This window comes from Candoia aspera, chromosome 9 (genome assembly GCF_035149785.1).
Source record: "Candoia aspera isolate rCanAsp1 chromosome 9, rCanAsp1.hap2, whole genome shotgun sequence".
In the NCBI taxonomy this organism is placed as follows: Eukaryota; Metazoa; Chordata; class Lepidosauria; order Squamata; family Boidae; genus Candoia; species Candoia aspera.
The window spans coordinates 10,341,527-10,354,738 of NC_086161.1; the positions used below are offsets into that span (position 1 = coordinate 10,341,527).

At 39.0% G+C, this 13,212-nt stretch overlaps 2 protein-coding genes across 3 annotated transcripts in view; both read right to left on the reverse strand.

The window, feature by feature from the left end:
- The window catches only part of FAM118B (family with sequence similarity 118 member B), a 257,749-nt gene that overhangs the window by 46,689 nt on the left and 197,848 nt on the right, over nucleotides 1-13,212 (reverse strand). The window lies entirely within an intron of this gene.
- The window catches only part of ST3GAL4 (ST3 beta-galactoside alpha-2,3-sialyltransferase 4), a 117,538-nt gene that overhangs the window by 11,113 nt on the left and 93,213 nt on the right, over nucleotides 1-13,212 (reverse strand). The window contains exons 5-8 of one of the 2 annotated variants that reach the window (XM_063310968.1): nucleotides 9,413-9,491; nucleotides 4,956-5,037; nucleotides 3,441-3,521; nucleotides 3,149-3,246 (exon numbers count right to left, since the gene is read on the reverse strand). In XM_063310968.1, the coding sequence (XP_063167038.1) occupies nucleotides 3,149-3,246; nucleotides 3,441-3,521; nucleotides 4,956-5,037; nucleotides 9,413-9,491 (340 nt within the window). The remainder of the gene's footprint in view (nucleotides 1-3,148; nucleotides 3,247-3,440; nucleotides 3,522-4,955; nucleotides 5,038-9,412; nucleotides 9,492-13,212) is intronic. The other variant, XM_063310969.1, reaches the window with a different exon arrangement.

Below are 13,212 nucleotides of genomic sequence, written 5' to 3' on the forward strand. Positions count from 1 at the left end.
CCTAAATATCAGACTGAAAGTTCATACACCTTTATCAGTTTTGACCCAGTTCCTTATCCTGTCAGGTTTCCTTTAGATGCTATTTTTATCTTGAAAGTATTTAAGTTAATTAATCTGACAAGATTTATAGTTCAGAAACCTATGCTATCTCTTTGTGAATACAAGTATTTCTCCCTCTAAATGTTCACAATCTAACTGCTTAATGACCTAGTCTAGATACTGTCAAGTATCAGCATCAAGATGGCAGGTTTCTGAATGCCTGGATTTTGGATTTTCTTTTTCTCCTTTTGGAAGTTGGAGAACATATTTCCTTAGTTTTGCAACTCTTCAGCTTTTCTCCAATTCTTTTCAAGAAATTTATGGGAACACTCTAAATTCTCCCTTTTTTTGTTTTTACCATCTTATTCAACCTTCAGCTTATTCAGAACTTCAATAACCTTGGTGCTTTCAGTGCAACAATATCTACTTCTCTTGTAGTCTACCTTAACATACTTTACTTAAGGTATATTTCCTATACATTTTCCTTCTCAAACTGAGTTCACCAGAACTACATTGCAGCTATGTGTTTTCTTCACATCTTCTTTGCTCATTTAACTGTGTACTCATGGATCTTTCAATGTTTTCCTTCACCAAAATGCCCGTTAATCTGGAACTTCTTTCTTCCTGGAGATTTATACTGAGAAAATGACAACAAATATCTCCTTAACCTTGTTGCAATAAGCATTGCTAAAATCCAGGTTGAATGGCTGAACATGTTTAGTTTCCCCTTTCCCCGAGTGGGATAAAACTCAAGGTGACCTTGCCACTTTCGGCCAAGGTTTTCATTTTACAATTAGTTTTTTCCTGTTAATCAAGACAAGGGTAAGGATAGCTGCTTCTACTGTTCTTTCTTTCACCTTCTGGAAGATGAAAATGCCAACAAGGTAATAAGAATAAATTAGATGTCCTTTCTTAACAGTTTTTTTCCCCCCAAAGGTCTGGTATTTAACACATTTAAAAAGAGATCCGTGTTACTAAATAATTTAATAAAGTATGAAAAGTTCAGCTTTTCAAAACACATTTCGTACAGTATTACTGGGGTGGGGGGTGGGGAATGCTATTTGCCTGTCATTAACTAGTGCATTGGAAAATTAATGGAAACACCAGATCAATACATAGAGAAATAAAACTAAGATTACACTAACTAATAAGCAGAATCTAACACATTTTGCAACACAATGGGCTCTTCACTGAGTAATGCTTGTATACAATGGCAGGTCTGTCTTAAGGTGAAACAAAGACCAGGAAACATTATGTTCCATCTTTGTATAGAAATCCTTGAATTGTGCTTGGTTTTGGAGTTTATCTCTTCCTGGAAAAGTAAGAAAGTTTATTCAATATCTGTCACTTTTTTTGATAACTGACTCAGTGATGTAGCTTATATCTCAGCCTGGGGCAGTTGGAGACAAAATACATTCCTCTGTGTTGTTAGCGTGGTTGAAATTCCAACCAAGAGCAACTTTATAAAGGATCCATTCTTGCGAAGCAAAAGTGTTTCTAGTGCATTTATGCTGATTGAAATTTTCACCTACTGCAGCAAAAACAATGAAGTTAAAAGGGTCAAACAGCTGAAATGATTAATATGGTTATTTTTTTTAATGGATAAACGTGGCTTAATCAGAGATAAAAATGGAATCGTTAACCAAATCACAGAGTTGCAAATCACCAAGTTTTATAAATTCTGCCTTTTTCTTTGTCCTGAGATGAAAAATTACTTTCAGAGAGACTAATTTTTAAGCAGAAAAAGAGGTCCATAGACATTAGACTCCAGATCATAACCACAGCAATACTGGTGAAAGAGCTTAAACAACTGTCTCTGAAATCAAAATTCTTTTTTATGGCTCAATAGCATTTTAAACCTGTATCATAATGTTTTGGTTTGGGGGTAGTTGTTGGTTTTTTTGGTGCCTTCGAGTCAGTCTTGACTCCTGGCGACTGCTGGGACAGTCCATGCAGTTCTCTTGGCAAGATTTTGGAAGTGGTTTGCCATTGCCTCCTTCCTAGGGCTGAGAAAGAGTGACTGGCCCAAGGTCACCCAGCTGGCTTTGTGCCCAAGGTGGGACTAGAACTCACAATCTCCTGGTTTCCAGCCTGATGCCTTAACCTCTACACCAAACTGGCTCTCATCATAATGTATTGGCATATATTGAATGCAGCTGGTTATATGTGACAAGGTAATCTTGCAGCTAAAATTAGTCACTGGCCTGAAATTACAAATGTGTATTTGTAAAATAAGAGTGTAGGCATATCTCTGGCTTGCCCTGTTGCACTGATGATGTTACCTAGTTGGGTAATGAAACTGTCCTAACAGCCAGGAGCCATGCTGAGACAAGGAATAGGTCTCTAGTGCTTTATTACTGCTACATTAGACAGAAAATCCTGACAAACTGAAGAAGTGTGGGAAAAACCCAGACAGATAAACCCCAAAGTTAAGGCGGGTCTGATCTGTGTCTCTTTGAATGGCTGCTTAACTCTTCAGTACTACGCATGCGTTTTCCCCCCTGGATAGAGGCCCCCTCCTGCTCACCATCAGTACTCATGACAGAAACTTCTGCAAGCAAATAACCAAGCTCAGAGAACACCAAGGACCCCACAAAAGAGGTAATCAGAATAAGAGAGAGAGCAAGGGACCATAACTATCTTTTTCTTTCTCCACTTCCACCCTTCCTTACCAACACACAGCTTATCTACTCTGATTGCCAGTAACTGTAAATACCAAATAAACTTAGTTCAGTTAGGCAGTGGAGTTAACTTCTCAAATAGTTATTTGAGTGTATAATCTGAAAGAAAGACATCAAAAGAATTGAATGCAACTCCATCGTGGGACGCTACGTAGTCCTCGATTTGCCTGGAGACCATCTGGAGACAATATAGTGGATGCTTAGAGAAATTTAGAGGAGGGCAAAATAGCTAAAAACTAACACACATGTGCATCAGGTTCAGGTCTGTCAGGCAAATGAAACTTAATAGGTTGGGCAATAATCCCAACAAGAATTAACAAATGAGGGGGGAAATTGTCCAACAAAACCAGACTCAAGACAGAACCAAGATGAAAATAGAAGCTTTATGGTAAGAAGGAAGAAGAGAGGGAAACATATAGTTTGCTTACCTGTTCCTTTTGTACCATAAGGCAATTCATAAAGTGAGGGGGTCTTTACCCAGAAGTAATCCTTTAGCTGTAAAAACAGTGGAGGATCCCGTGTGTAACTAAAGTTCAGGAAGAAAAGATGATGATATGATTCAGGGACTGCTGGCAGCTTCTCTATCTATTTTTCCTTTCTTATTTAGCAATATTTCTTTGATCCCACTACACTCCTTCCCACTTGAAGTCCAGGAAAACCAAGCAGAAAAATTCTGCAATGATCTCATTCCTCCAACAAACAACTAGCCCCATTACTCACTTTGATATGAGTTGTGAAGCTTTCTTCTCTATCTCTCTAAAAGGACAAGTCATCTTGTCATCTTGGAAATGGAAATCAAAACTGGAAGATAAATGGCGAGGAGGGGGAAAGTGGTATTATTATTATTGTTATTTTCCTGCTCCAGTCTGCTCACAATCAAGTGCAGAGCGTCAGCCTTTCAAGGTAGACCAAACCAAGTCACACAAACTAGTACTTTTATTACAGGGTTATTGTAACAAAATCGACTCATCCCACTCAGTCAGGCAGAGAGGGCATGTCACGGACCCCATCCATGAGAGACTGTCGACTGGCAGGGCCCAGGAAGCGAGCCTTCTCTGCCGTGGGCCCCGCCCTGTGGAACACTTTTTCCCCAGAGATGAGGCAGACCCCCTCTCTCCCGGCCTTCCGGAAAGGGTTAAAGACCTGGCTCTGCCATCTTGCTTGGGGCGGGAAGAGGGGTAGTCAATCCTGGGGGTAGCTAGTGCCTTAAAGTGGTTCCCGTGTACTTATGAATTTAAATCAGAACTTTTAATATTGTCATCCTGGATGCCATTTTATATTTATATTTTTATTTAAAAGATCTTGTTTTTATTGCATTTTAATCCCTTTTTAGCTTTACTGTAAACCGCCCAGAGTCCCTCTTTTAAGGGAGATGGGCGGTGACGAAATTTGATAGATAAATACAATCCATAATGGCCTGTGAGAATAATCTTGAGAGACAAGAGGAAGAGCAGCTACACAATGGTCTGATAAACAAAATCTGATTCCAAAGCGGGAATGTAATTTGAGTAAGGGTCTCAGAATTCACCTTCCCTAGTTCTCTAGAACATAAAGTCAGGAAGGGGGAAGTGCATTCAGACTTGTGAGATTCTGTTATTGTAACCTTACAATAAAAGTAGCATTGGTGGTCATGATTTTAGTTTCCTGGCCTGGACTACCTCGAAGGATGACATCAATCTTGCAGGTATGAATGTGCTCCCCTGCTCCCTCCTTTTATCTTCATGAGAACTAGGGAGGATGTCTGAGATGCTTACTTGGGTTACAGATCTGGCCTGGACTCAAATTTCTTTTATCTGACCATTATCTTGGTTGCAGCTCTTCCTCCTGTTACTTAAGGATATTCCTTCTGCCCATTACACAGAATGTACGAAATCCTATTGTTGGACTAGCGGGTACATTTTTGTATTATTTTTATAATTTTATTGTTATAAATAATGTGTTAGAAATTATCTGTGTTAGAAATAGACCAATAAACAATAATGGAGCTTAGGATTCAGAACAGAAATCATCTCTTCTACATACCCTGGCCAAAAATTCTAGAGATAGAAATAGAGATAGAGAGATGATAGAGATGATAGAGATAGAGATAGAGATAGATACAGAGATATTAAACTGGCTGACAATTCTGAACAATGGCTTCTAGATGGCATTGTCCATATAATAAACCTATCCTAGAAAGGAGATAGGGTAATCAGCAACTTCCTGTATCCATTTTTTTTAAAGAAATACACTCACAGCTGTATATACCTTTCTTCCCGGGATATCGTATACCACACCATCAGCAAAAATATAGCCAATACTCCAAGTATCTTCCACCCTGAACAAAGAAAAGAGTAAAGATGTTAACCCTGAATCCTTCAAGAGGGGAATCCTTCAAATGTAAAACAGATATTCTAAAATATGGAAGAGGGGGGAGAGTTAGCTTAGTAAATTTGAATGAATGAATGAATGAATGAATGAATGAATGAATGAATGAATGAATGAATAACAGTGGGCATGGCTTTTCAATATTCTGAACACTAATGCTTTCCATTAAAACAAAAACAAACAAACAACAAAAAATAGGTGCTATCATGGAATTTGTAAGCTTCAGCTCCCCACTTTAAATGAGCAATTAGCTGCTGCTCTGTCTGCACCTATGAATGCAATTAAGTTTTAAAATGGCTAGCTCAAACCAGCATAAGAAGCCACATTTTGAACCTGGCTTGTTGTAATCAATGGCAAACACAATGTATAGGTCTTGGTAACTGGACAAACAACACAACTAAGGCAAAGCTTATTGCATTCTGCCTGCTGTGTGCACAGAAGGAGAAAGAGAGATGAGGGTGCATGAGCTGAAGCTGTTTCTGCTTCAAGCCATCTTGAAAAAGTAGTCAAAGTCTTAGTAAGAAAGGAAAGCAAGGTTCGGGGTGTTACTTGGAACAGGGGGAAGCAGTGGCTCAGTGGTTAAGACACTGAATCAGAGGACCATTAAGGTCGGCAGCTTGGCAGTTTGAAACCCGAGAGCATGAGCCATGTGATGGAGTGAGCTCTCATCAATTTGTCCCAGCTCCTGCTAACCTAGCAGTTCGAAAGCATGCAAGTAGATGAATAGGTACCACTTTGGTGGGAAAATAACAGGGACATGAAAGGAGCCCCCTCGGGCATCCCCCGGGCAACAGTGACGTCACTGGCAAATCCCTTCAATACAGAAGTGCCTTGGTAGGTGCTTCTGACATGAAAAAAAAAATTCTTGGTACTTGTGAGGGGGAAAGAAATCTAATGCTTAGGCAAAAACTAAGGTATTTCTCCACTGATATTTTTGAACCAATAAAAGATGCATATCTGTAAACCAATGGAAAGTTAGCTTAGTTTACAGCATCTACTCTTCTTGTTCTCCCAGCTTGGAGATACATTTTTAAAGATGAAATTAAAAAACACATGACTCTACTCTAATTTCTCTACAGTGTTGAGAACAGAGAGCCTAATTTTATTTGGATGCCACCCACTCACTAACACTACAGCTGTGTATCCACCATTAATTCTATAAATCACAGGGCAGGAAAAGAAAACTGAACAGATGGCCAGATTATCGTCCTGGAGCTCCAGAAATGCTGTTAAGCAACCTATTTAAAAGAAGATTATGCAGTGCCTAGCAAATTAACTCCTCTAAGTACTTCACACTGGCAGAGTTTGCAAAACATACTTAACTTGGTTAATCCCTTTTCTGGGTTTGTATAGTAGATTGAACCCTAAACTAACCTAATAGACTGGGTTAATACACCACACAGAAAATAAAAGAGAAAGAAAAAGCTAATGTATGAACTCAGCTTAGTTTGCTGTGCAAATGTAAAGTCTTCAGATGACTTTGTGCAATGTCCTCTGTGAACCAACTCATTAGTTCTCAGCCTGTGTTCCACTGAGCTTTAATGCTAGGTACGGTTAGCACATTTGATATTCAACAGTTTATTAAGGAGTTAATTAATCCATTATTCCTACTCTCTGATGACTTATAATTATAACACATGTTATTTAAAATTGTAAATTCTGCTATTATTTATAATGGTTTGTGGTCTGGATCTGTTATGAGTGCTGGTAGACTGTTCTTCCTCGATTACTAAATAAGATAATCTAGTGATTACAAAAAGTACCTGCCTTTTAATCAATTAAATAAGTGTCTTTATCAAAGCCTCAATATAGGTCTCTTTTACTCCCAACTCCATATCAGTATTTAAATATCCCAAGTTACTTCCTCTAGCAATCAAAATGTGTTCTGTTGTTTTTAAATGCTTTTCTTCCTTGTTTTTTTCACAATTTGGCAAGGAAATATACAATTTTTTTAACATTTTAACAACAGACACATTAAAATACTCCAGCTGTTCAAGAGAGAAAAAGAATGATGTAACAGATGAATTTAAATTAAGAACTTTTAATATCTCCATCTTAGATTTTATATTTATATTTATATTTATATTTATATTTATATTTATATTTATATTTAAGAAGTACTGTTTTTATTGTATTTTAATCTGTATTTATTTTTAGTTTTATCGTAAACCGCCCAGAGTCGCTCTCTGAGTGAGATGGGTGGTGACAAAATTCAAAATATAAATAAAAATACACTTTTTGAACTTCATATTATTACAGCGGTCAAGTCTTATTGAGCGAATGACCAGCAAGCTGCTGCTTTTATGGAATTTTTGGAAGATTGCACCTCAAAAAGGACATAGTAGAACTAGAGAAGGTTCAGAGAAGGACAACTATGATGATCAAGGACTGCAACAGCTTCCCTATCAGAAAAGGTTGCAACATGTGAGGCTTTTTAGCCTAGAAAGGAGGCGAATGAGAGGGGACATAACTGAGGTGTAGAAAATTAAGCATGGTGTGGATAAAGTAGACAAGGAGAAGATGTCTTCCCCTTCCCAAAATACTAGAACCAGAGGTCTCCCAATGAAATTGAATCTTGGAAGAATCAGGACAAACAAAAGGGAATACTCTGACACAAGACATACTTCAACTTTGGAATTTGCTACCATGCAATGTGGTGCTAGCTACTAGCTAGGCTGCCTTCAAAAAAAATTGGACCAATTTATAGAAGTCACGGGGATCGGTGGCTTTTAGCCTTGATGGTAGTGGGACTGCCTCTGAAGGCCATCTGCTGGGAGACTCATGGGCTTCCTTCTGCAGTTCATTGACCACTGTGAGAACAGACTGCTATGGACTAGATGGGCTCAAAGGGTCCAATCCAGCATGGCACTGCGTGTGATAAAAGTACTGCAGTTTCTCCCAGGATCCTTGAAAGAATCAATGTAAATTTATTTGGATTTGGGTATAATCCCATCACATATTTAAGTTCCTTTTGAACTTAAATAGTCAAGTAGGTCATTTTTAAAAACATATTTCTTTCTTCCTTTCAAATTCTGTACAAAGGAATGTAAGGTGCATTACTTGGTCCAATCACAATAGCACAGAAAAAGAGAAAAGGCTGCCGTATAGCAAACGAATCTGAGAATTTGAGAGGCTGAAACAAAGAGCACCAAAGTGTAATTAACAAGCTAAAAAGTGAACTTATCTATTTGTGTACATTTTAGTAAACAGCACTTACGTTGATATGATTTTGACACAAGCAGAACTGGCAATAATATGTAAGTGGCTTGTCATTGCCTTCTTCTGAGATTTGTATTTATTTATTTGACTTCCCAGTCTAGTCCTGGAATATTCTGGTGCTCTCCCATCCAAATACTAACCTGGCTGATTCTGCTTAGTTTCCAAGCCAGACAACCTCAGCCAAGTGCTGATACCTGCTGAGACTGTGGTGATATGCCTTGGTTTTTAATAATACTGTATTTACAGATGTTTATTGACACTACTGTTCATTCTGATCAATTGGGAACATACAAGTAAACATTTTTCACTGAAAAATAAAGTCTTGTATCCAGCAAGGTACAATGCAGCTGGAAAGCAATTTGTACAACTAAGCATTTCTTTCTCTTTCTCTCCCCTGCAATACTTCTCCAAAAGTTAAAGCCAAGACATCCATCGTGACACCTGTAGGTAATGCCAGACAGAACTGCAGTTCCAGAGGTGAACCACTTGAAACTCTGCAGTGGGTTCTACTCCATGAAAGCTTCCTCTGCCCCATTTTGCAGTTCCATGTGACACCATTCAAACAATAAATGACCCTGGCCTCACCCCCAATTATCTGGAAACGCTTTTGGAGAAGGAATGGGTGGAGAAGGAAAGCTGCTTTTCAGTTGTGCAATCTTTGGGTGCAACCCAACAATCCAAATTTTAAAACCCTGAAGCTGCTGCCCAGGTCTTTGGGGAATTCTCTACAGATGTTGAAAATCTTTAAAACTATTAATCTAACTGGTGACTGACCATACATCGCTATCCCAATCCGTATACAACGTTTTTTAGACAGTAAAAAAAGCCAAGGAGAATCTCGATTTAAATCAGTGTTTTAAAAAACAAGCCCGGTGACGTAACAAATGAACTTTTATTTCAGATGTTAAATCCTCTTTTAAAAACTATAAACCTGCCACAAAGAAATGCTGCACAATTATTATCTTTGTGGTTTCCTTGCTGGCATTTAGGATTGCAACTTCACTTTCTCTCATTTTTCCCTCTACCCAGCGGATATAAAATATTTATTTTCAGATCATCAGACAGTATGCAGCACAGGGGGGAGAAGGAAGAGACGGTGGACTTACGAGACTTGTGGATCATCTTTATCAGCAGCTGTGGAAGGGTCTTACAATTGTGGCTCTCATGGCGACTATCAGGTGTTACCTGGAACAGGAAGAAGATTGTGTGTTAAAAATCTCATTGCACACAGGAAGAAACCTAGAGCGTTGGGGCATATCATCCCCATATAGGTCACTTGAAGCACAATAGAAGGATTTCAACAGCATGTGATTAAACCATTACAGATTCTAGGGGGAACAAATCGTATATATAAGATGTACCGTGTCTGAACGTGCATATGGTAAAACCTGTAGCCAAATCAAAAAAAATGCTAACTATATTACTGCAAGTGCTTTCTGACATTTCAGGGACTATTCCTTCCTCTCCTCTTCCTCGGAATTACAGATTCTAGGGGGAACAAAGTGAATATAAAACGTACCGTGCACGATAAAACTTTTAGCCAAGTCAAAAAAATACCAACTTTATTACTGCAACTTTCCTCTTCCTCAGAGTTAGAGACTCTCCAAACATAAACAGAAAGAGCGACCCATGCTTTTTATAAAAAGCCCTTGGATCTTTTCAATGCATCTAGAATGGGTTTAAATTTTGATTCAGGATGAAAATAATGGTAAATAAATGCATATTTATTTATTTACTTACTCTTATTTTTATTGAATATTTATTCTTGTAAAACACAATAGGTATTTGCTCAGTTTCATTTATATCCAGGATTGAAGATGGGACTCAAAATTGAGCACCTCTGAAGATTTATGATCAAACAGTCAACCAATACATTTAACAATCTTTTTATACATTATTTCTTTACATTCCAATACATATTTATATTGCCTTTTTCATCTTGGACCACACAACTACATATGTTTGCATTTGACAAAGACTGCCATCTCTATTATAAATGCATATATATCCACTCAGCAAAGAAACCAAAAGATCTTCCTATTCCCCTTGCTTTGTCAGAGACAAAATACCCTGTGTCTAAAACTAACCATGGGAAAACTTTTGCTTCCATCCCCTGCTTCTAAATTTACTGGGAAAAAAAACATTCTGTTTGCAAAGAATAGAAGAACTGTGCAAAGAACCGTATTCTATTGTTCATATTAAACAAATTTTAAAGGACAATCTAAACCATAATCAAAGGCCAGAAAAATTTGGCCACCACCGAACACACACACACAAATTAATCCCAAAACAACAGGTATGTACATTGCAGATTACATACTTGAGGACAATCCACTTCCTCCAGGGTAGCCATCTGCCAAGAAGAAAGAAGTTAAGCAATCCTGAATGTTTCTATTTGCCAGCCTTCTCCATGAAGGAATAAAATTGCCCCAATCCAACTCCTCCAAGTAGAGCTGTACTTGTCCCATTCATCATTCACTGTGAATTTCAAAACACTGGTTTTGCATATCTCACAAAACATAAAAGGAAATTTCTCTGCCCATTTCAATGTTTACTCTCAAACATACCTTTGCCAAACTCAGGGTGAAGCCTGCTATCTTATGCCCAAGCTATGCAATGCAAGTGAACGAACATTAACAGGAGATGGAAAAACCATTTGGAAAAGGCATTCGTCAGTTACGACAAACAGTACAAAAACTCCTGTCTCTTGTCCCAGTTAAATCAGTTTGGCCTTCTTTAAAAAAAAAAAAAACTTTTAAAGACAGCCTGTCCCAAACCATCAAATCACCCAGATGCCTTTAAGGTAAAGGTAAAGGTTTCCCTTGACATTAAGTCCAGTCATTTCCGATTCTAGGGGGTGGTGCTCATCTCCGTTTCAAAGCCGAAGAGCCGGCGTTTGTCTGCAGACACTTCCATGGTCATGTGGCCGGCATGACTAAACGGAACGACGTTACCTGCCTGCCAAAGCGGTACCTATTAATCGACTCACATTTGCATGTTTTTGAACTGCTAGGTTGGCAGGAGCTGGGACTAGCAACGGGAGCTCACCCCATCACACGGATTCGAACCGCCGACCTTCCGATCGGCAAGCTCAGCAGCTCAGCAGTTTAACATATAATTCTACCAAACTCTTTTCTCCCAACCAATTCAGATGGTTATTAAAAAATTAGCAACCTGGAGTTTTAAAAGATAAGAAGAAAGGGAATTGTTTCCTATAGAAGAGAATATAGGGCTGAATTATGGACTCCTTGGTGCTCTCTGAGCTTGGTGATTTGCTTTCATTATCAACTAGATAACAACAACATGCTAGTGAGTGTGGAATTTGCTCCCTGTTTCTATACAGTAGCTTGCCCTGCCCATGTTGGTGAGGGTGTGGTTTTCTCCTTGGTAGTTCCTTGAGTAGGGTATTGTTTTCTGCTTGTTTGATTGTTTGCCTGGTGTTAACCCCTGCCTATCTGGGTGTTGGAGAGGATGGGTTCTGGTATTTTGTTTCCTTCTTAGCTTTTTTATTGTCTCTTTTGAATGGTGTGCAAATGTGGTTTATCTCTGTGTGTCTACTGATAGCTGATTAGTCTGAATGCCAAGCTTCCAGGAATTCCCTAGCAATCTTGGATTTAGCTTTGTCTAGGATGCTCACAGTTTCTCAGTTGAAACTATGGTTTAGTCTGTCCATGTGTTGTGAGATTAAGGAGTTTTCACTGTGTCTTCTGACTGCTAGTTGGTGTTCATGGAAGTGCTCTGCCAATCTTCTCCCTGTCTGTCCTACATAGTGGCTGTTACAGTCCTTACACTGTATGTTGTAGATGACTCCTGTTTTTTTCTTCTTGGGCTACTGGGTCTTGGGTTTATTTAAGATGTTCTGGAGGGCTTTAGTTGGTTTGTGTGCTACAGTGATGCCATGTGGTTGTAATAGTCTGTTGGTTGCTTCTGAGATGCTTTTGATGTATGGCAGTGTTATCCTTCTCATAACTTGAGTTGGTTGTGCTGTAGCAGGTTGAATGGTCAGGCACTTTTTGATAAAGTTGCATGGGTATCCATTTTGTTGGAAGATGTTGTAAACGCAGTCTGTTTCCTTTTTCTGGTGCTCTGGGTTTCTGCAGTGTGTTTGTACTTGTCCAAACACAACCAACAAGCAAGCAACCAAGCTCAGAGAGCACCAAGGACTCCACAGAAATTGTTTCCTGCTTGCCATTTTCTCTCCAACTCATTCTATCCTAGGATGCCCAGTGCAGAAAAGATGGATTTTAATTCCTCCGAAGAACAGCAGCTTGGAAGATGTGATTATGTAGCATAAAACATAAAAAGTGCTGGAGGGGCACAGAGCTAGAAGGAAATCCAAATACAGAGGTGTTTTCAATCCTTGATCCATCACCGCAGATCAGAGCCCCCAGGATCTTCAGGGCTAAAATGATCCTCTTCCCATGGAGGGATGGATTGAAGAAGGGAGGGGAAGAGACCTTCCACAATCTTTCAACCAGTCCCAAGAAAAGCATGGCCCAACTACAGTGGATTCCCATCCCTTGTGGACCAACATGGCTCTCTTTCCTTTGCTAGCTTATGTTGAGGTTTTCCTACTAACGATTAAGACTGCTATTGTATCAAATCATTTTGGCCAGGTGAAGGGGTTGTATTAGATTGTCTCCTCTCACGTGCTTCATGCAAAATAGCCTGGGGGGAGGAAACCTGCCCGGACTTGTTCTTACTTCCTCTTTTTCTCTCTGCCGGCAATGCAGCCGAGCAAGGCTTGCTCCAAAGGGAGCTAAGTCCTTTAAATGTGTTTTGCTTTTGTTTTTGCTTTCTGTAAATAAATTATTTTTATAGAAATGCTTGGTGTGTGACTTTTTTGACCTCTCCTGGGCTAAAGGCTTTCCCAGCATCTGCCAACAGGTTATGTGCCCAGTAAAAC